The sequence below is a fragment of the Macrobrachium rosenbergii genome, chromosome 57 (genome assembly GCF_040412425.1).
Source record: "Macrobrachium rosenbergii isolate ZJJX-2024 chromosome 57, ASM4041242v1, whole genome shotgun sequence".
Lineage (NCBI taxonomy): Eukaryota > Metazoa > Arthropoda > Malacostraca > Decapoda > Palaemonidae > Macrobrachium > Macrobrachium rosenbergii.
The window spans coordinates 16,445,228-16,467,904 of NC_089797.1; the positions used below are offsets into that span (position 1 = coordinate 16,445,228).

The following is a 22,677-nucleotide window of genomic DNA, read 5'->3' on the forward strand; positions in this document are numbered from 1 at the left end:
TTGCACCGTTTTATATTAGTCGTTACATTAAGTTTTATATATGAAAATGTGCACAATTTCATGTAAAATACAACAAAAAACAACCCATGGTTGTAGCTTTTATCAGTTTTGAAATATTTTCATATAAATCACGACAAGTGCCAAAATTTCAACCTTCGGTCAACTTTGACTCGACCAAAATGGTCGAAAAATGCAACTGTAAGCTAAAACTCTTACATTCTAGTAATATTCAATCATTTACCTTCATTTTGCAACAAATTGGAAGTCTCTAGCACAATATTTTGATTTATGGTGAATTTTAAAAAAAAACTTTTTCCTTACATCCGCGCGGGTAACTCGGCCGAACATCTCAGAAATTCTTTCATCACTTTGTCGTAATGTTTGCACCGTTTTATATTAGTCATTACATAAAGTTTTATATATGAAAATGTGTGCAATTTCATGTAGAATACAACAAAAAATAACTCATGGTTGTAGCTTTTATCAGTTTTGAAATATTTTCATAGAAATCACGATGTTCCAAAATTTCAACCTTCGGACAACTTTGACTCGACCGAAATGGTCGAAAAACGGAATTTTAAGCTAAAACTCTTACATTCTAGTAATATTCAATCATTTACCTTTATTTTACAACAAATTGGAAGTCGCTAGCACAATATTTTGATTTATATGGTGAATTTTTAAAAAAAACTTTTTCCTTACGTCCGCATGGTAACTCGGCCGAACATCTCAGAAATTCTTTCGTCACTTTGTCATAATGTTTGCACCGTTTTATATTAGTCATTACATAAAGTTTTATATATGAAAATGTGCGTAATTTCATGTAGAATACAAAAAAATAACTCATGGTTGTAGCTTTTATCAGTTTTGAAATATTTTCATATAAATCACGATAAATAGAAAAGATTCGACCTTTGGTCAACTTTAACTCAACCGAAATTGTCGAAAACTGCAATTGTAAGCTAAAACACTTACAGTCTAGTAATATTCGATCAATTAGCTTCATTTTTCAACAAATGGGAAGTCTCTAGCACAATATTTTGATTTATGGTGAATTTTTGAAAAAAACTTTTCTTTATGTCCGCGTGTTACGAATTCATGGATCATTTCGTGATAATATTTTCTCTGTGTTGCTTTGATCGTTTTAAAATTTGTTATATACCAAAATCATTGCAATTCAGTGTACAATACAAAGAAAAAAAATAACTCATTAGCTTTAACTGTTTTGCTCACAGCACGATTTGTATACAATTATATATGAAATTTTTTTTTGTGCTGTCATATATTTCAATATTTATATATGATAATGATATTTTTTTCATTTCTGATGGTTGCATACTAAACTTCAGGCAATGTCAAAAAAAGGAGCCAAAAATGAACTCTTAATCTTGAAAACTAAGCGTGCTGTAATTTTTTGAAAAAAACTTTTTTTCCACTTTGGTGCTAACTCCCGAACGCCGCTGGCATACGGCAGACACTTTCATAAGTAGAGGCTCGGCGTTTAAGGGTTAAACCGCTACGATATTAAGTAGGAAGCTGAATGAGGGACAGCACAGAGGGCAACCTCTGTCAGAATGTCCAAATCTGTAAATTATTTATGAACAAGTGGATGCAATTCATCATATCATTTTAAATGGCAGATGTTTATCTAATAGCTAGCTAAAGCCACAGGCAGCAATAGTGGGTCAGTGCAAGTTGTTTTGTTCGTTTCAGTTGTTATATGTCCCCTTGAATCTCCTTATATTTGGTTGTTCAACTCTTCACCTCTCAACCTCTCATTCAACTCTTTAGGTTCTGAGGACTTAAATTGCAGTGATGCACATATTAAGTACTGGATATCTGATGATTGCAAATTTCTAGCTAACTGTGTGTGCATTGAGGGCAAACGTGTTGGAGGTCTCTCTCTTTATTTTTACAAAAAAAGAAGGGTTTTTCACCCTTATTGCTCATGTCTCTCAAAGTAGGCAATATGTTAATAGTGTCTCTTCATAATACCCAGCGTGTAAGCCAGATAGTGTTGTGTAGTTGCAGATATATTAATCTACGTTCTGTTCCAATCAGTGCCTTTGAAATCTTTCATGTTACAATTTTTCAAAGCCTGTTGACCCTGGGAAATGGATAAAAAAGTGCAGTGTATGTGTTAGTGCTTGGCCCTCCCTTTACCACAAAAATGTCATCTGACCAACCGTCGCGCCAGCGACCATGGCACCTAACAATACCTGTGCCTCACACACAATTTCCATACTCAAGTGCAAATGTCTTTACTTTATTCTGTACCAGTTGAACCATTCTGACATCGAGTCTGTTATACAATCTGTCAGTATACAGCCTTCTCTGATGAGGAAATTAGCATTGCATATAGAGAATGCAAAGACCTGATACCAGATTCTATTCTCTGGGAGTGATCTGCGAAGAGCTTATCCTCTCTCAAGAAAATATCATATATCATTAAATGGCTAAGGACCTGCTTGGTGGAAATATGCCCCGTTGACCCTTACACTCTACCCCCAAAGGGACCTGCTGACCTAAGCCTGCCTGCAGTGTACCATACGGTAGCAAATGCCTCCCAAATAGCAAAGTTTCTCTCAGAAAAAATTGACGAAACAAATAACAATCTTTCACTGATCTGGGATGCGATCAAAGGATTACAGGAATCATTCAACAGTCTTAAAACTGTGGAAACAAATAACAATCTTTCACTGATCTGGGATGCAATCAGAGGAGTCTGGTGGCTTGCTGTAAGTCTGTTGAATGATTCCTATACTCCTCTGATTGCATCCCAGATCAGTGAAAGATTGTTATTTCCTCACCTCCCAACAACATGAGAGAAGTTGGGGTGCAATGTAAGGTCAAGGTGACCATACCCTCCCAAGTGGAAAATGCCCTCTCTCCCACGGATAAAACAACTGCATCACCCATAGACCTACTGGAGGGGACCAATGGACTCCCAACCTCCTCTCCCTCCCCAGTGCCTCCAGTGGAAGATAGATTCTCAGTCAAGATCACCAGCCCTAGTGAATCTTCTGACCCTATCTCTCCCCCCCAACCCCCGTTGTGGATGATGATGATAATGATCATGAGGGGATTGGCGGCTGGCAGACTCAAACCAGTAGAAAGAAGAAAAGAGCCTGCTGGACCGAAGCCCAAAAATAGTGAATCACCTTGCCTGAAACCTAAGAAGAGATGTCACATTGTTTTTCATAGTTTGCGGTCATTGGTGATGCTAGACGCCATAGTAGAGAGAGTCAAGTTTCTCATGGGCTCTGACTTATCTCCCATGAACTCCCATGCAAAATAAAATATAAAGTGGCTTACAGGATTACCTGCCTATTTCAACACCTCTATGTTCTTAAAGGTGAGTTGGTAGAGTTGTCGGCTAGCACTCTGCTAGGCTGGAGTTCGCGTCTCCGGCCAGCCAATGAAGAATTAGAGGAATTTATTTCTGGTGATAGAAATTCATTTCTCGGTATAATGTGGTTCGGAATCCACAATAAGCTGTAGGTCCCATTCCTAGGTAATCAGTTGGTTCTTAGCCATGTAAAGACAATCTAATCCTTCGGGCCAGCCCTAGGAGAGCTGTTAACCAACTCAGTGGTCTGGTTAAACTAAGATATATTTAACTTTTCTTAAAGGTGAGAATTTGAGTCCTAATATAAAAGTCTCAAGATATAACCTAATCCAGGACCCCCCCCTTCCCCCCCCCAGGGGAACTTACTAGCACCCCAAGCAGGGGTTTAGCCACAGGGTCACCTCCTACCGCAAGTGGTCAACCCCCCATCCACCCAAATGATCAACTCCTTTATTTCCTATCTTCGTGAGTTGCCATGGATACATTAGATATAATCTCTTGGAATATTTTTGGCCTCAAGTGGAACATTCCTCTCCTCAACATGCTCTGCAAAAACTTCAAAGGCATCATTGAATTGCAAGAAATGCTCTTCTGGCCACATGACTTTGTCATCTGCAATTCAGTGCAGGAAGACTTCAGAGCTTCCTTGACCTCATTGATGCAAGTTACAGACCACATCGTACTTGGTCACCTAAAAGGGGGCCTTTCTTTCCTGGGTAGATTGCTGGGGCTTCAAGTGACAGTAGGGGACTGTAAGATCATAATAGTTAATGTTTATACGCCCTGGGAAAATAGCAATACAGTAATTTTGATCAATACTGCATGAGCCTAGGTGAGTTACACAGCATTATTCACGATTCTACTGCTGATTATATTTGTATAGTCGGGGGCCTTAATTCTCACCCTACAAAACAATTCTATTAAAAACGTACTCGCTTCTGTCAAAATCACACTCTCCAAATCAGCGATGTAATGCTCCTCCCTCCCTCTTCCTATACCTGTGTACAAAATAGAGCGGACACAATTACAACCTCTTGGCTGGGCCACTACATCACGTCTCCACAACTTCATGAATCATTTGTGACATGCAACATACACTTGCAACAGGCTACGATCAGATCCCCTTTCCAGTGTCATTCAGTACCCCAACCTTCCCTACCGTGAATCCGCTAACTGATCGCCCACCTGCCGTTAACTGGGATTTTTCGGGAAACCAAGGAAACCAGGTTGCGGTTGATAGTTCAGCTGGTAGACGCCTTACTGTGCACTAACCCAAAATGTAGGCATGACCACCACAGGAGAGATCTGAAAGAATTCTATTCAAACATAATTTCTGCTATGCTTGCCTCCGGCAGGGATACCTTTAGATTTCGTCAAGGCAACTCTCGTAATATACCAGGCTGGAATGACTTGGTTAAAGATCTGTACAGTGGACCCCTGCCTACTCATGGTTCCAGATTCATGGCTACGCCTATTCGTGGATTTCTATGTGGGACATATATATACATTATTCATGGAAAATAGAGAACAATTCACAAATTACTGCATTTTCATATCATTTTCATGGCTAAATGCACTTTTTGTGATAAAGATATTAAAATATTCTGGTATGAGCATATTAGAGGGAAGATATTAAAATATTCTGGTATGAGCATATTATAGGGTTTTTTTGGTGTTTTGAATTATTAAAATAGGCAGTTATAAGTGTTTGTAGAGGGGTTTTAAGGATTTGCAGATTTGAGCTATTTGTGGTGGGTAGTGGTACGCATCTCCGGCGAATCCTAGGGGTTGACTGTATACACAGTCACAAGGAATGTTTTTGATGTGGCAAAATGGTGGCCTGAGGGAAGGACACTTTGCATTGCTAATGAGACAGGCAAGAGCGCAGTTCAAACTTGCTCTTAAGCATTGCAGAATAAATGAAAAGCAAGTAAGAGCTGATGCAATGTCTAGAAAATTAGAATCTGGTGATTAACCTCTTCTTTGGAAAGACATTCAATCCCTAAATCCCAAAACTAAAAAGCTGTCACAGAGAGTAGGAGAAGCTGTCGGTGACAAGGCTATCGCAAGCATGTGGGGCGATCATTTCAGCACTATCCAGAATTGCATAAATGATCAAGACTTCTGAAGGGATGTTGATAACCTCCATACTGATGACATTCAACTTCATTTCGCTGATAATATTATGCCAGGTAACATCAGGGATGCCATGAACAACCTACCTAATAATAAATTGCCTGGCTGCAATGGTCTACTTGCTGAAGCTTTCAAATTCAGCCATCCGATAATTTACATTTTGCTAGCTGCTCTATTCAATGCGTGCATAATTCACCAGTTTCTCCCAGACTCCCTACTCTTAGTTCACTTAATACCATTAATCAAAAACAAGCTAAAGGATACAGCTGACCCTGACAATTATCACCCGATTTCAATTACTACAATTGCGTTGAAGATACTCAAATCAGTTCTTCTAGTGAGACTTCTCCCCTTTCTACACACTACTTACAACCAGTTTGGATTTAAAGCAAACCTCTCGACTGATACCTGCATCTACATTCTGTAAGAATTGCTGAACTATTACATATCATCAGCCTCTCCTGTATTCTTATGTTTTGTAGATATGAGAAAGGCACCTGACAGAGTAAACTACCAGAAGCTCTTCCTGAAGCTGCACAAAAGAGGCACACCTCTGTATTTAATGAGTATTTTATATTGCTAGTTCTCCACACAGCAATTCTGTGTCAAAATGGGGTAACATATTGTCGTACACCTTCAGCTCCCTAAACGGACTTTGACAAGGGGGCATTCTTTCTCCATACTTGTTTAATACGTACACAGATGCCTTGAATGTCAAACTGAACTAACTCCCAATTGGATGCACTATCAACGATACAACAATAAACAACCTCTGTTATGCTGATGATATGGTTCTGATTTCCCCATCAGTGCAAGATCTCTGACAACTAATTGACACATGCCATAGTTATGCAGAGGAATTTGATATCCTATGCAATGAAACCAAGACCCGGTGCGTGTCGCTGCTCCTGAGATTGCTTAAGCATATTGCAGAACCACAAATTTTCCTCGGAAATCATTGTCTGGAATTTGTGCATGAATTCCCGTATTTGGGCCACATCATCACAGACAACCTAAAAGATACAGCAGACATAGAACAGAGGTGTCTTAAACTATGTGCAACTGGCAGCATGATTGCAAGGAGGTTTACCTTTTGTCACTAAGACACGAAACTGCTGCTCATCCGCTTGTACTGCTACAGTATATATGGGTGTTCCCTTTGGGTGAACTATACCTGAGAGGCTATGAGGCGTATCACTGTTGTTCACAGTGACATTCTGAGATGCCTCACAAACACTCATTGCTACCACTACGCCACACAGATATTCATAGAAAACTGCCTGGATAATTTAAAAATAATTGTTAAGTGAACAATGTCCAACCTGATCACCTGACTGAGAAACAGCAGCAGTTCGCTCATACAAAGCATCCTAAGCAGTGAGACAAGAAGATCTGAATTGTGGGAAGATGGGATAGTGAGGCATCTGTTCCATAAATGACTTTATCTCTATTTTTGCAATTATAAAGTGTCATCTGCAGAATCTGTTATTATTATTATTATTATTATTATTATTATTATTATTATTATTATTATTATTATTATTATATTTTCTATGTTTGTTGTTATTATTAGTATTTTCATTTTTATTATTATTACTACTTATTATCATTTTAGAGTTTTGCTATTTTCAGTTTTTGCATTTAGCCTTCTAGACCTGACTTATGTAACCACTTAAGGTCCATAGCTGGAAATTAATTGTCTGCAATATATTTTTTTAATTATAATCTTTAATATTTTTTTTAGTATTCTCAATAGAATTACTGTCATTACCATTATGTATTATGAATAATATTTTTTCTACTTCCTCAGCAACTGTGTGTATATTGCCTTTTATCATTTTTTATCATGTTATCTCTGGGATCTAGAGTGTGTGTATGTTTTTGTCTCTGCTTTGTATATTCCTTGTATATGGCCTTGAGCTAAAATAAAATTTATTATTATTATTATTATTATTATTATTATTATTATTATTATTATTATTATTATTATTATTATTATGTAATATTTGTTGTTCACTAGTTTTGAACATACTGTGCTGCAAACACCATAACCAGTATTATACCATGGAAATTAAATTTACAGCAGGTAGTTACATAAAAATATTGCTATGCATAACGAATAAATCCTTTGACTTGCCCTGTGTGAGTAGAAATGTAACTCAGTGGTCTTGTTAAACAATAGTGATATGTTAATTTATAGGGAATCCCTTTTCGTACTTCATTTTTCTTTGTATATAGAGGAAATAAAGATCACTTAACCAGCTTCATCACAATTAGTCCTTGCCAGTAAAAAGATTTTGCCAAAGATTTTGTTTTAGTTAGTAACAGATCTTCCCTCTTTGATGAATGCTGAAAACAATCAACAAATCAAAAGCTAGTTCACATGTTGCTGTATGGGTTAATTTTAGTAACTAAGTAAAAGATAAAGATTACAAGTCTTTTGACTTTGGATTGGCAGTGCTGTTTAAGACTTGATTTTTTATTTTTTTTTCAGGTTGTAGCAGCATTGCTGCATTTGGGAAACATTACGTTTGTTGAAGATGAAGCTACTCATAGTGTCTGGACAGTTAACACAAAAAGTGAAGGTAGAGTACATTCATCTACTAAGTCATTGTCTTTTTATGATTTAGCATTATGGTCTATGACTATCAAATCAGGTGCCATGAAGGAAGAGCAAGTGAATCAGTATACCTTTTTCCTATAAAATTGTCCATCATTCCTCCTGATTTTACTTTTTACCCTCACATCCCTCCTGATTGTGAAAAGACAACATGAACAGGTGAAGGTGAGCTAGTCAAAGGCCTTAAGCTTCTGGTACATGTCAAGTTCTTACATGTCTGTATCTTTCTCCTGCTTTACTTTTAATCTTTATTCTTATTGTTCGTCTGCCCTTGTATGTTATTGTTGTTGTTCTTTGGTCCTTATGCCTCGTATTTTGTATGTTATTTACTTAATGATATATTCTCGGCTGTACTGTGTTATTCGGTGCTCATTGTTACCAAGTTTGTTTTTCCTAAAGTAATTGCAGTGTGTCCTTTAAAGAAAGCTGTTGAATTTTTATGCTTCAATATCCATAAATACATTTGCTGCTTTCTTTCATTAGGAAATATTTAAGGGCATCATGGTTACTTTGTCTTGATAAATTACTTTTTTCCAGTGAATGGCAATTGGAAATTATAGTGCTGTTTAATATGCATAATTTTACTTACAGATTGTACAAGGAGTTTGGAGGCAGTTTGTGAATTGCTAGGCCTAGAAAGAGAAAATTTAATTAACACACTAACCATTCATACCATAAGTGTTGGAACAGCAAGAAAGGTAAGAAGATGTTAAAGCATATTACATGTAGATAATATTGTTACTGTTTTTTGTACAAACCCAAACATCCCTTTGAAAAATCAGTTGTTGGACAGTCCCACTCTTGTAGGAGAGTACCTTATAAAATTGACCCAAAGGTTCTCAAATTTTTCATCTGCTTCCTTCGTTCTCTTCTTACTTAATTGTTCTTTTTATCATACTCCAATTTTCACCTTTCATTTATGAACAAATCCTTTGGGCATTTATAGAAATGAAAATAATTAAAATGGTAGGCACAGCATAGAGGTGTGTCATGAAAATCTCAACAGAGATGAAATTAGATATAAAATGTCCAAAACATTCTTCTTGTACAGTATTACCTCAGTTATCTGCATTAAATATGCCCTTGTGGAAAGTGGAAGTTTGCAAACAAAAAAACTACAGGTTCTTAATTTTTTTCTATTTAGTAAATACCAAGTACATGTACTATATATGCTCATAAACAACTCAGAATACACTACAGTACACAAGTCCTGTACACAGGCACTAAAGTCCACTGTATGAATGGAAAAGTTTCAGTAGGGTTCTGTATACACTACAAGACAGTACTGTACATAACAGGTAAGATTCTCAATAACAATAGAAACCAAACTGTGCAGTACTTTATACTGTACATAAAATGTATAAAAAAGGTAGTTTTATATGAGTAACTTACCAAGTAACTACATAGCTATTAGTTTTTAACTATTGCAGCAGCTTAAATTTGAAATTCACTGTAGCGTTCTACTGTTTTGGTGTAGGTAACTCGAGCCTGCCCACTTTCGGGGGAGGATAGGTACAACACAGCTGAAGAGCTCAATTGGTTTCTGCTGCTCAGTGACTGATCATCAGTTGTTTCAGCAGCTTTTGTTTGGATTTTGTTCCACCTGATGGTTGTAGCTATCGCCACCTTTGGTGAAGTATTCTTTACTTTGGTAGCATTCGAACTAATTATATTAGCTGATTTATTTGGCTTTACCCGATTGTGACTATTATTATGTCTGACTCTAGCTCTTCTAGTGCCTGGTTTTGCAAGCAGGGGCTGCAATACCAGACTTACATCAGTCAGATATGATGCTCATACCATTTGTTGTCATTGTAGAGGGCAAATTTGCTCTTCTGACCTTACGTGTGATGATTGTAGGGACTGGGATCAGGGGAAGTGGAAGGCTTTGAATAATTATTTGGACAAGCTTGAGAAAAATAGACAGAGGAAGGCAGCTGCTAGAGCAGAAGCTAGGGGTTCTGCTAGTCAGGGTTCTCCTAAGATACCCACTCCTTCTACTCCTGTGACTGCTTTTTCCCCTGTCACCAGCCTTCTGACTTTTCAGCAACTCTGTAACCTAGCTCCCAACCTTCCAAACCCAATGCCATTGCCAGCTGGAAGCCAGGATAGACCCTAAGTTTAGTCTTTCATTTAATATTGTGGCTCAAATTGGGGCTTCAGTAAGAGATCTTATGGACAAAATGAGTGCCAGTGATCATAGTGCAGGTGTTATGTTAGTGGAGGAGGTGACTACTTGTCCCACCAACACTCCTAGATGAAGGTCCCTGTCATACTCCCCTAAACCTGGGAGGAGGCAAACCGTAAGTCCAAGGGAGGTTGGTGGGGTTTGCCCATGGGTAGTTGCCCCCTCAGCCGAGCCTGTTGTACGTGGATCCCAGGACTTGGTGGACAGCCACTGGAAAGACATCAAACTTGAAGTGCATGCCCTATCATCCAGTGATTGAGATTCCAGTGCGAGTAAGGGGCGCAGTTGGTGCTATACGAGTGCATCCAGGCCACTGAAAAGGCCTGTATCCACTGCTGAGCTTGCTTTCCTGCTTCAGTGTAAGCAGACCAGAGATCAGGATCTTAATCCCAAACTGTCATGTAGCTTTTGGGACAATCCCAGTCATTTGTCTCCTGCTGTTTCAGTGACAGAGCCAGTATGTAGCAACGAAATGGGCTTCAAAGAAATGTTCCGAGCGCCCGGTGGGATCCGAGTGCTTAGTGGGATCCAAGCATTCAGTGGGATCTGGTGGATCCAAGCATCCAATGGGTAACTTCCAGTGGGATCCGAGGGATCCGAGTGTCCAGTGGGAGCCAAGGGATCCAAGAGTACAGAGAGATCTGAGGGATCCGAGAGCCCATTGGAATCTGATAGTGCAGTGTTTGAGCGTTCACCTGTGCACATGCGCACTACTATGTTTGTCAACTTGCCCTCCAGCTTGGTGCTGGCTTCTACCAGGCATCCAGTGCCACACTCAGGGTGCCAAATGCCACCTCTCCAGTCAGGCGAGAAGCATCTGTTCAAGATCCTTTATTGGAACCCATCCAGTGTCATCTGGACAGTATTCTGGATCTACTACAGAAGCTGGCAGCAACTCAGGAGCCTGCAGGCTTAGGCACTTCCCCTATTTCGTCTGAAGAAGGCATTGAACAGGAACAGCCTTCTTCAGCATATGGTTCTATAGTAAAGTACTTCCAGTGTTGCTACCCGACTTTCTTTTCCACAGCGACCACGTTGTGGTGCTCTTTCACCACAAAAGGAGTCACTCCTTCCTAGAGGTTGGCTCTCCTTGTGCCCTTAGACTGCTGTAGTCTATTTCCCCGTGCCACCATAGAGCACGTAGCAGCGGAGTTGCAAAAGAAATCCACTCAGGACCTGCTGGTGCAGTCTTCCAAGCATCCTAAGGAGACAGGACATGCTCTGATGGTCTCTTTTGCATCTAGAACAGTCTCCCCGCTGCAGCAGCTGCCCCTTCGAGGCGGTAGAGCTAGGTTCCAGCCCCACCCACGTACGAACATTTGGTCAGTTCGACCAATCAAGAAAACATCAGTCAAGCCCTTCTCTCACAAGTGATGACCCTGTCCTCTGTGTTCCGGTGGGAGCCAGACTTCTACGCTTTTGGAGCAAGTGGGAAGAAAAAATATTAGGCTGTGCTTTTAAAAGTCCTCAGAGAGGGATATTCCATCCTTTTCAGAGAGAAAACTCCCTTGGTTCCTCTCCCATCAACTTGACAGCCTACTCCATAGGCTCGGAGAGGTTTTCGGCCCTGTCAAAAGAAGTCTCGTCCCTGCTCAGGAAGAGAGCTGTAGAGGTGGTCGAAGACGTAAGCATGGAGGGGTTTTACAACCACCTATTTGTTGACTAACAAATCATCAGGAGGGTGGAGTCCTGTCCTGGACGTCAGTGCCCTGAATTTCTTTGTACAAACCATAAAATTCAGGATGGAAACCAACCATTCAGTCCTGTCTTCCATCTGCCAGGGGAATTGGATGGCGACTATAGACATGCAGGATGCATGCTTCCATGTACCAGTACATCTGGACTCCAGGAAGTATCTTAAGATTTGTGCTTCAGGGCAGAGTCTCCCAATTTCGGCGTCTGTGCTTCGGCCTCTCTACAGCTCCTCAAGTTTTTACCTGGGTTCTCACTTCCCTAGTGAAGCGGCTCCATCTCATGGGGATCAACATTTGTTGATATCTAGACGATTGGCTCCTACCCTCCCCGTCAAGAAGAAGATGCATTGAGGACCCTCAGAAAACACTTCTGGCCCAAGAGTTGGGTCTTTTAATCAACTTAGACAAACCTCAGCTAGTACTGACTCAGTCGATTCTTTATTTGGGAATGAAGATCGAATCTCTGAGTTTTTGGGCTTTTCCGTCCGACAAGGGAGTCCAATCCTGCCTCTGGACAGTTCGTACCTACCTCTCTCTCCCATCATGTTCAGCTGATGAATGGATGAGTCTGCTGGGCACTTTCTCATCCATAGAGAAGTTCGTGCCATTTGGAAGACTCCACACAAGAGTGTTATAGTTCTTCCTAAAGGCCAGTTGGCACAGGAAGACCCTTCTGGGCTCTTTTGTTTTTCCGATCACACCTGAGATCAAGGAGGACCTTTGATGGTGGTTCATAGAAAGAAGGTTTTTAGAAGGGAAGTCACTGCATCCTCTGAGCCCCAACCCCAACTTATACTCAGGCACATTGGATCTGGGTTGGGAGTCTCTTCTGGAGGATATGGAAGTATCAGGGATGTGCTCAAGCTGAGAGAAAACTCCATATCACTGTGAAGGAGCTGAAGGCAGTTCACTTGGCCCTTCAGCATTTTGCAGCAATGACTGTCAACAGCAACGTCATAGTCCACTCGGACAGTACGACCGCTCTAGAGTACATAAAGAACCAGGGAGGGACTCACTCCTTTACGAAGCAGCCAAGATTGTCACAAGATTTATCCATGGAAAATTAAACATCCTAGCGGACAAATTAAGCGTTTGCAAACAGGTCCTATCTACGGAGTGGACTCTGAATCTGCAGTTGTGCAACGACCTGTGGAAACGGTGGGGAAAGCCGTCAGTAGACCTGTTTGCAACATCAAGGAATCATCATCTTCCCTTGTGTTGTTCGCCAGCCCTGGATCTTCTTGCTCGGGCAACAGATGCGATGCTCCAAGACTGATCAAACCTAGATGTCTACGCCTTCCCACCGTTCAGTATCGAGAGAGGTGTCATCAACAAGTTTCTCTTACACAACACATTGATGACCCTGGTAGCTCTTTTTTGTCCACAGAAGGAAGGTTTATGGACCTCCTCAATCTACTGGTGGATTTCCCAAGACTTCTGCCACAGAAACGAAGTCTACTCAGGCAACCGCATTTTCACCAGTTCCACCAAGGATTATCCGCTCTTGCTCTGACAGGCTTCAGACTGTCAGGAAGCTTGTCAGAGCAAAGGGCTTTTTGAGACCAGCTGCAGAGGCGATTGCAAAGTGTAGACGCCAGTCTTCCTGTAAGTCTACCAGACTAAGTGGGCAGTCTTCTGCAGCTGGTGTAGAAGATATGATGTCTTGTCTCCTTCTACCTCTGTGGCACAAATAGCAGACTTTTTAATCTTCTCGAGATTGTCCCGAGGTTTAGCTACACCCAAGATCAAGGGCTACAGAGCTATGCTAAACTCAGTATTTGGGCATAGAGGATTAGACTTGTTTGCTGATAAAGACATCAGTAACCTGGTTAAGTCCTTAGACACTCTGAAACAGGAGAAGGCAGCTTTGGTGTCTTTGATTCTAGATGTTGTTCTAAGATGGCTTTTGGGCCCTCCGTTTGAGCCTCCTCAATCCTCATCCCTCAGGGATCTAACTAGGAAGACCCTCTTTCTAGTAGCTTGGCTAGGGATAAGAGGCTTAGTGAACTGCAGGCCTTGAACAAGAAAGTGGGTTTTACACAAGGAGATGCAGTCTGCTCATTGACTATGGGTTTCTTAGAGAAGAATAAAACTCTACCAATCCCTGGCCCCGTTCATTCACGATCAAGAGCTTGACAGACATCCTTGGACCATCAGACCAACAGAGAGCACTTTGTCCGGTAAGAGCGTTAAGACATTACCTTGAGAGAACTAAGAGAATCAGAGGTACATCTCCTAACCTCTGGGGCTCAGTCAAGGATTCTTCTCGTCTGCTGTCCAAAAATGCTTTGGCATTTTTCTTGAGGGATGTAATCTGTGTCTCACTCGAATACTCGAGAAGAGGATTTTCCAGTTTCTAATGTCAAACCCCACAAAATTAGGGCAGTGGCCACTTCGCTGGCCTTCAGATGCAACTTATCTCTTTCCATGATTGTGCAATCAATTTGCTGGAGGTGCAAATCAGTGTTTGCCAATTTTTATTTACATGATGTAGAAACAGTGTATAACTGCATTACCTTAGGTCTGTTATCTGTGGCTGGCATGGTATTGGGGGAAGAAGGATAGTAGGTATCACTTCTATTCTGCTATCTCCTTGCCTTGTTATAGGTTGTTGAGTTTTGGGAAGCTTGGGGGTTACTATGTACCTGGAGTACCCACCAATCGTTGTGTAATTTTAATGGATGGATAATGGTTAATTGTTTTTATGTGGTGTGTGGGTAACTTTGTTATCTGGGTGTTTTTGTGGTACTGGGCCCAGGACAAGGGCTTTTGTTTTTTTGGTAATGCTTTGGCAGCCATCAGAGTACTCCTTGGCTGCAAAGCACCCACTGAAGTAGAGGCGCCATATGGATTTGCTGCCATGCCACTACAGGTCGAGATGAGCACCAACCAGAGGCAGTATCTTCCTGCTGTAGCTTTCTCACCAGGTAAGGTTACAACAGGCATTTTACCGATGCTAGCTACTTTTCTATTCCAAATTCATTTCCATTACTGAGTATTTTTGAATAGTAAATGTCCTTGTATCCCACCTCTTGTCAATGTGGGATTCAGCTATGTAGCTACTTGGTAAGTTACTTATATAAAAATGACATTTTTATGATGAAATAAAGTTTTATATATACATACCAAGTAACTACATGATCAGAGCCCTCCCTCCCTCCCCTCTCATGGGCATAAGGCACAAATGAATTGAGGTCTTAAGCTGTTGTACCTATCCTTCCCCGAAAGTGGGTGGGGTCGAGTTACCTACACCAAAACAATAGAACACTACTGTGAATTTCAAATTTAAGTTGCCACGATAGTTAGAAACTAATAGCTATGTAGTTCTTGGTAAGTATATATAAAGCTTTATTTTATTATAAAAATGTCATATTCTATTATCCATACTCACCCATGATATGGGTCATGGACCACTAGCCTCAATGCTCTCAACAATTTCCAGCTTCTTCTGAGGGGTCAGCACCTTCCTGAGCCCCTTAGGAGGTAGTGGGACCATACATAAAATACACAGTACCATACACAGCAAACATACCACCTGCAGTGTTGCAGGGACACCTACAAAACCATAAAATCTGCAGAATGCATTGTGAGCACGCTGTAACAGTTTGATATGCAGTTAATAAGAAATAATGCACAACTGGACAAAGCAGGGAAGTGCACCTTGAAGCTGGTGCATTGATTTCTTCCTGAGTAGGTAAGGAGAGAAAAAGCTTCTCTGACATATTATGATGCGTTTCTGTCAGCCACTCAGGTGGTAAATTAAAGGACGTTATGAAAATGTTGCTTTTGAGCCAGTAATAGTGATGAAAGCTCCCAAGCAGAAGAGTGTCTTCCAGCTCTCCCCATTCTTCCCCCTTCATTGTAATTACCCCAGTGTGTCTTCCCACAATACTGCTCTATCAGTGTTCTCCAAAAACTGTCAACAGCATTACCATAATGTTCTGCCTAAGCAGCAGTGCAAACTAAACAGAAGGCTTCTTATTTATTGTTTATATGCATGTATATAGTGTGGTTGGTTGTGGTTGCATGCAGATACTGTTGAGTTGTAGATAGTGCACATGCAGGTGATTGAGGTAATACTTTTAATTAAGGCCACTAGATGTGGCAGGTGTAGCTTTACCAAAGGTGGAAGATATTCTATGCTTTTCTTCCTCTTCCTCTTCCTTCTAATCATCCCATTATGTATCTTCATTTTCAACAACAAATCTGGGGTTATGTCCATATGTTAATTGGGACACTTGGTTCCTGGCCCCTCTCCCCAAATAATCATCAGTAACCATAGGTCATCTTCTGCATGGGCTACTCCTCTGCTGATCCCAAAACCTCAGTAGTGATTCAAGGTGTTTGATTGATGGTCTTTCTATGAAAAATTAAGGTTGTATAATAGAACATTTTTCATGGTAAAACATCAGTCATATGTTTTATGACCCTTCTTCCACCCTCTTATTCTCACACTCCTGATTATTTACACTTGTTAGAATGAGCTAGGTTGTTACCTCCAATCTGTGGTCTACATGGGCACATGCTGTCACCAGTCATTCTGCTACCACTTCATTATTTGATTTAGGAACTAGTGTGTTCATGGACATCTGTACAGTACTGCAATTTGGGCATTCAGATTTTGAGTTTGTATGAAAAATTAAAAATAAAATTTCTAATTTTTAAAACATTTGAAGAGTCCTTTTAGTGCCCATATTTGTAGAGGTTGTTACTCTCTCTGCAAATTAAGTTTTTGTTGTTAAAATTTATTGGAATAACTCATAATTAATATATGTTTGTAGTACTGACATCTGTTGTGATTAGTGGAGTATTTACAAACCTTAAACTATAGGTAATTATTCACAATACTGTAGTTACTTTATAATCTCCAGGTTAGTGTGTTCCACAAACCCTGTGAGCGCGAGGCCCAGTGTACTGAACGTCGTGATGCTCTTATGCAGCTTATATATTATTCTCTCTTTCTTCACATTGTATCTTATATAAATAAGCAAATCAGTGCAGAAAGAAATCTGTGGTCCAACTTTTTGGGTAAGTCATATTCATTCAGTATTTTAACTACAGGCATGGTATTTGTGTCCATAATTAGTGCAATCCCCTGCTTAGTATGATATGGGTATATTTTCCTCCAAGTGATTGCTCATTGTGAAGAACCTCATTATGTATCGTATCCATCATATTGTCACTGCCTTGGCCTTGAATGATGCACACACTTATTTATTTGCAGTTATTTTACAAATATTCGCTACCCTCTTGTCTTGAATTGTGCAGCTTCTTATTATTAGGGCTGGTCATTTCTGGATAAAGGCAGCAATAGGCCTTGTGTACCTAATGTTAAGATATGCATGCTGGCCAACTTTAAGTGCGCTTTGTTGTTTTAGAGTTTAAATAGTGAGTGAGTGATTTATGGTATTATGTAAGTCAAAGCATCTGTTATCTTTACAATTTTGCCTAGCTCATTGATTGTACTAAAACTAACAGTGAACTGCTGATAAATAATTATACATTGTTCCATAAGAGTATTAATTATGCCATGACTTACGGCATAGGTATCACTATTCTGTATGTGGTTGTACTATGATTGGAGTAAGGATTAGCAAAGGCTTTCTCCATCATACTGTCCTTTCATGTCTATTGCAGTCTTGTGCCTATAAAGTTATGTTAGTTGCTTTAATAACTTTAGAATTGTAATGAAAAATTATTTATTTGATTGAATATTTCTTTTCAGGTATTTTAGATGTTTATGGCTTTGAAACCTTTGAACAAAATAGTCTTGAGCAGCTTTGTATTAATTATACAAATGAGAGGTTACAACAAGAATTTATCCGAAGGTACCTGGCAACTGAACACCAAGTAAGTTTAAGAGATATTTATAATAATAAAGAATATTTGTTTCACCAGAAACCCACTAGTGATAACTAGACCTTTTCTTCCCAGAAAATCATCCCAGATGCTGCACCTCTTTTTTATTAGAAAGTAAATGGCTGTCAGTCAGTAGTGGTGGGCATTCTTGGACTTATCCCAAGTCTAAGGCTGCTGCAAATCTCATTACTTGTGGGTCTATGTGTTAGTTTCTCTCATTAAGACCCTAGATGTTTTTGTTAGCTGTGATTTTTTAAACTAGTGCCGTGATTCCATATTCATTTTACTTTTCCTTACAATTTATTTGTCTTTATTAGTGATATCTTTCCAGTTTCCTATCTGAATGATTGGTTGTTTGTTCCTCAATGTGTCTTGTAGTTTGCGAAGAAATTATTTAAGTACTGGATTTCTTGTTTGTCTGAAGAAGAGGAGCAACTAGTGCTGTTATGCTTCAAATCTGTCAGATTTGCATTTATTGCATTGTATACATTTGAGCGATTTTGATAATTCTAGTGTCAGTAAGTATTGGCTCTCCTTCCTCCTCTTCCCCCTCCAGAAAACTTAATGTAATTACACTCTCTGCATGCTGTATGGCACTGTGGCCTGAGTGGTTCAGCAGGAATGCTAGAAGGATCCAGTGGATCATATGGCCATCTCAAGCAATTTTGCTGATGTAGCACTGGCGTGATTAATTTTCAAAAGTGCTTAATCACTAAATTGTAAATTCATATTCAAAACTCTGCAGACATTCATTCACATGGGTGAGACTAGCATACTTTGTACACCATAAGATTAATGACTAGTTAATGTTGGCAGAGACTTGTCCCTGCCTGGCAAGCTTTTCATTTGGTGCAAGTTAGGTATGTCTCCATGAGGGAGGTAAGGGAAGAATTCATACACATGCTTCAAACATGCAAATGCTTTATTTCTCTGGGCCACAAATCTTGGACCTTTGGCCACCCATAACCAACAACACCCTTCCTTGATTCCTAATTCTCATTTTGTGTAAACCCCCACTGTTCTTCCTCTGTCAATATTTCTGTCACCAGCCAAACTCTTGTACACACACTAACACACACGCACACACTCAGCATGCATAGTATTTATTATTTGCATAAAGCACAGCTGAAAGGTGCCATAGTTTCGGGTATTAGTTACATGGTATTTTACTGCACTTACCTAGAAGAAGAAAGGAGATAAAGGGAACAGTAACAATGATAGGTGTATGAAAAGACTGAGTTTCAAGTTTTCTATTTATTTAGGTCTAAAGAGGTTAGGATGTGAAACAACATTGCCTACTAGTCTGCCATAAATCAGATCTTAGGGAATGATTTACAGTTATTCCCTATTATTAGTTTTCCAGTAATCCACGCTTCAGATTATATTTACTCCTAATTTGCAAGCAATGTTTGAGAACCACTGTTTCTGATGACCATCCCATAAACTGGTTAACTTCCTAAAAAGGAGGCATTACTGAAGAAAGCCAGCGAGGTGCCCAGCCTCCAGACAACAAACTAGGGAAGGATTGGGAATTAGGGGTCTCTTTTTAATTCGGGACACTAAGATGATTTGTGGCAGTGAGAATGGCTTGGTATTGGTTGGGTGAAAGACAAGAGAATCTGGGAAGTTACCGTGACATCTAGGTAAACCTGGAGTGACCAAATGGGGCATAATATCTTATCTATAACTATGATAGAGTTACGAAAGAAGAATAGAGGATATCCTCTTCAGTTGGTCCTCATTCTTGGCCAGGAATGAAGGTCCAAGGGACACCTGCGAGTGTTTGATTGGCATGCGAGTAATGAATCGTTGCCCACCATCTAAGCTAGTCGAGTTCATGGATCTCGGCTCCTGATGCCAAGTCCATCAAAAATACCATCTTTTGAAGCATGTAAGTAGTGGTCATATTGGGATCACAAAGCTCGGGAGACAACAGGAATCATATGACCTTATTCATGGGCCTGTCTGCAGTGAAAATGACAGGAGGCGGCAGCGAAAGACTTCATTATTTGAATCTGTCCCATAGGACAAGGGCTCTAACGGTGCTGCGTTTGTTGTAATTGTGGTTGTGTCAAGGTGTGTCCTCAAACAGATAGATCAGGAGATTCAAAATGGTTTCTATCTTAGTTTCAACCAGACTGTCCATTTGGAAGTAGTTCACCTGTATTTTTCACATTGACTGGTATTATTGGATGGATGAAGTCTGTAGTTTTTGCACCAGGTACTAGTTAGATGAATAATCTAAATGGTAGACCAATTTTAGAAAATCTGCAAGTGAAGTTTTGTAAATGACATTCCCTCCTACTCTGTGAGGTAGGAGAATGGATGTCAAAGGGATTGATTTCCTCCCCTGTTGTGGTAACACAATGAACAGTGACTTTGGGCCATTTTAAGGCCACCAGCTAGCCAGTTCTGTTGAAGGTTAGCAGTTTTGCAAAAACCTTCAAAATCTGGGACAGTTGAGGAAGGAGGTAGATTTCCCTCCATTTGTTCCAGTCCAGCAGAAGTGACTCTCTCATGAATGCATTATTGTTCAGGTTTGGAGACAAATACACTGGAATTATATTTCTCTCACAAAGCAAACTTGTCCAATTCTGGGTGTGGAAGCTCTTCTCACTTGAATTGCAGGGCAAGACATGTCCCAGTTGAGCTGGAAGCCTTTTCCCTGGAGTCTGTTGACTACCACACATAGGTTTCATTGGCACTTCTCTCTGGTAATTCCCAAGACTAGCTGATCATCAAGGTAGAATTCAAGTTGAATTCCTGTTTGTCTGAGCCCTTGTACAACTATTATTGTCAGTTTTGTGAGGATCCTTTGGTGATTTTTCAGTCAGAATGGCATGACATGAAACCAGTATGTCTTTCATCCTACCAATAATCTTAGGAAGGTATAGAAGGGATGGCAGTAGGAACATGCCAATATGTGTCTTTCATATTGATAATGACAGTCCAGGTCCAGTGCAGAATGAACGAACATATTTGACAATAGTTGTCACCAAGAACTTTAAGCACATATTGAGTTGCTTAACCTTGGTAGGTTGAGGATTTCCCTTGATTGGAGCAGTTGTTCCTTGGGATGCTGGAGAGATGTTCCTGATGAAGAAGGAACATCCCTTCTCTGTGACTCCCTTTTTGAAGAGTCTTTTGCACACACATCTCCATGAAAGGATTGAGTAATTTGAAAACAGCCCTGAGGGGTGTGGGAGGACATGACCGTTGCCACCCTTAACGACTGGAGACAGTGCTGTGTCAAGGGGACAACTTCCACTGTGTAATGCAATGACAGGTGACCCTTGCCTGCAAAGCACTACTGGGCTTCACTTCTTACTTTGCCCTCAACAAATTTTCCATTCCTTTGGTGGACACACCTCTTCTATGAAAGGGAGGCCATTGTTGTTGCCCCCTCTTCTGTTGCTGCCCTAGGGACAACTGGCAACTTGTCTAATTGCATGTTGTACAGGGGTTTCTTGGGCTAAGGGTATTGGAACCCTTTGTAACGTTTCCTTGGCTCCAACATATCAAACAGTTTTCATAGTGGCTACAAAAAATAGGTTTTCCAGAGTCAAAACCTCTCTCATTTTTTTTTATTACCATCATTGATGTCTTCAACACCAGAAGACTGCATTACTAACTGTTTATTTTAGTACAGTATATCTCAGGCTTATGTGTCATGTGAATTAGTGTTGTGGAAATTCCTAATGTCCCAATGAAGTGAACCCCCTTTGTGGGAATAGAAATAACTTACAAGATAACAAAAATAAAACTAAGAAAGTTGAATCAAAATGTGTCCCTCATTCCAACTGAGTATGATATAAGAAGAAGAAACTGCTGTTCACTTCTGTGACATTTAAAGAGGATCCTTTAAGCAAAGAAAAGCAGTGAAGGGCTATAAAATGTTGCACATATATTCAAGCGTGCTTCTAAGGATGAACCAGGAAACTGCAGGCCCATCAGACTGACTTCAGGTTATGGGAAAATACTGAAATCTATTAAAGTAGATAACTTAAGACATTCAGAATCATTCTAAACGGAATATCGCACTTAACCCTTTCGCTGTGAGCCTATTATCTCCACTAGTGATAAGATCAGTGTCCTACTAATCGTGTAACTGACTAATTTTCTCCTTTTTACACTTGTACGCTGATTCTTTCTTATTTTCATTATTACTGTTATAATATTACAATGTATTATTATGTTATTATAATGTTTTATTATAGCAGAGTGATAAAATAAGCAAGAGATATGTAGATAATTAATCAAGTACTGAATTATGTAGCATTTTCTATGGATTTCTTTCTGTGTGAGACCTCTCAAAGCATGGAGTAAAATAACATTTTTTTTTTCAGTTTGAAAATCTTTATTACAAACCTTAAATGCATGCTCTTGATAAAAAATTTCATCTGGAAAACCCTCACATAAAAAAAATCAAACATAGACTTGGCATTCTGTAGAAAATGTGAATTTATCTCTAATGAAAGTTTCAGAGCACCAGTTTTTATGAGCTGGTTATCCAGTGGTCTTCCATTTGTAATTTTATCAAGTTTTCTTTGTTTTACACCACATCTGGTGCTTGACAAATCTGCTTCCTCCTCTGTCACTTCCTTTGATTCATGATCATCTTTAATGAAACCTGAAGTAAAAATATTATCTGAGGTAGGTTTTTCTATAACTATGATACAGTAAACAACACCTTAGTCACTACTGTCATTATCAGAACTATCTGATAGTTCAAGTCTACTACTATCATTTCCATTTCCAATTAAAAGCCTGTGTACTATTTCATCATAAAGAGAAACCTCCTTCCTTTTTGGCACTATGATTGTTACTGAAG

At 39.7% G+C, this 22,677-nt stretch overlaps 1 protein-coding gene across 1 annotated transcript in view; it reads left to right on the forward strand.

Moving 5' to 3' along the window:
- The window catches only part of LOC136837008 (unconventional myosin-XIX-like), a 161,714-nt gene that overhangs the window by 80,261 nt on the left and 58,776 nt on the right, over positions 1-22,677 (forward strand). Inside the window, exons 9-12 of the mRNA XM_067101539.1 lie at positions 7,980-8,070; positions 8,697-8,803; positions 16,859-17,015; positions 17,713-17,837. Coding sequence (XP_066957640.1) covers positions 7,980-8,070; positions 8,697-8,803; positions 16,859-17,015; positions 17,713-17,837 — 480 coding nt within the window. The remainder of the gene's footprint in view (positions 1-7,979; positions 8,071-8,696; positions 8,804-16,858; positions 17,016-17,712; positions 17,838-22,677) is intronic.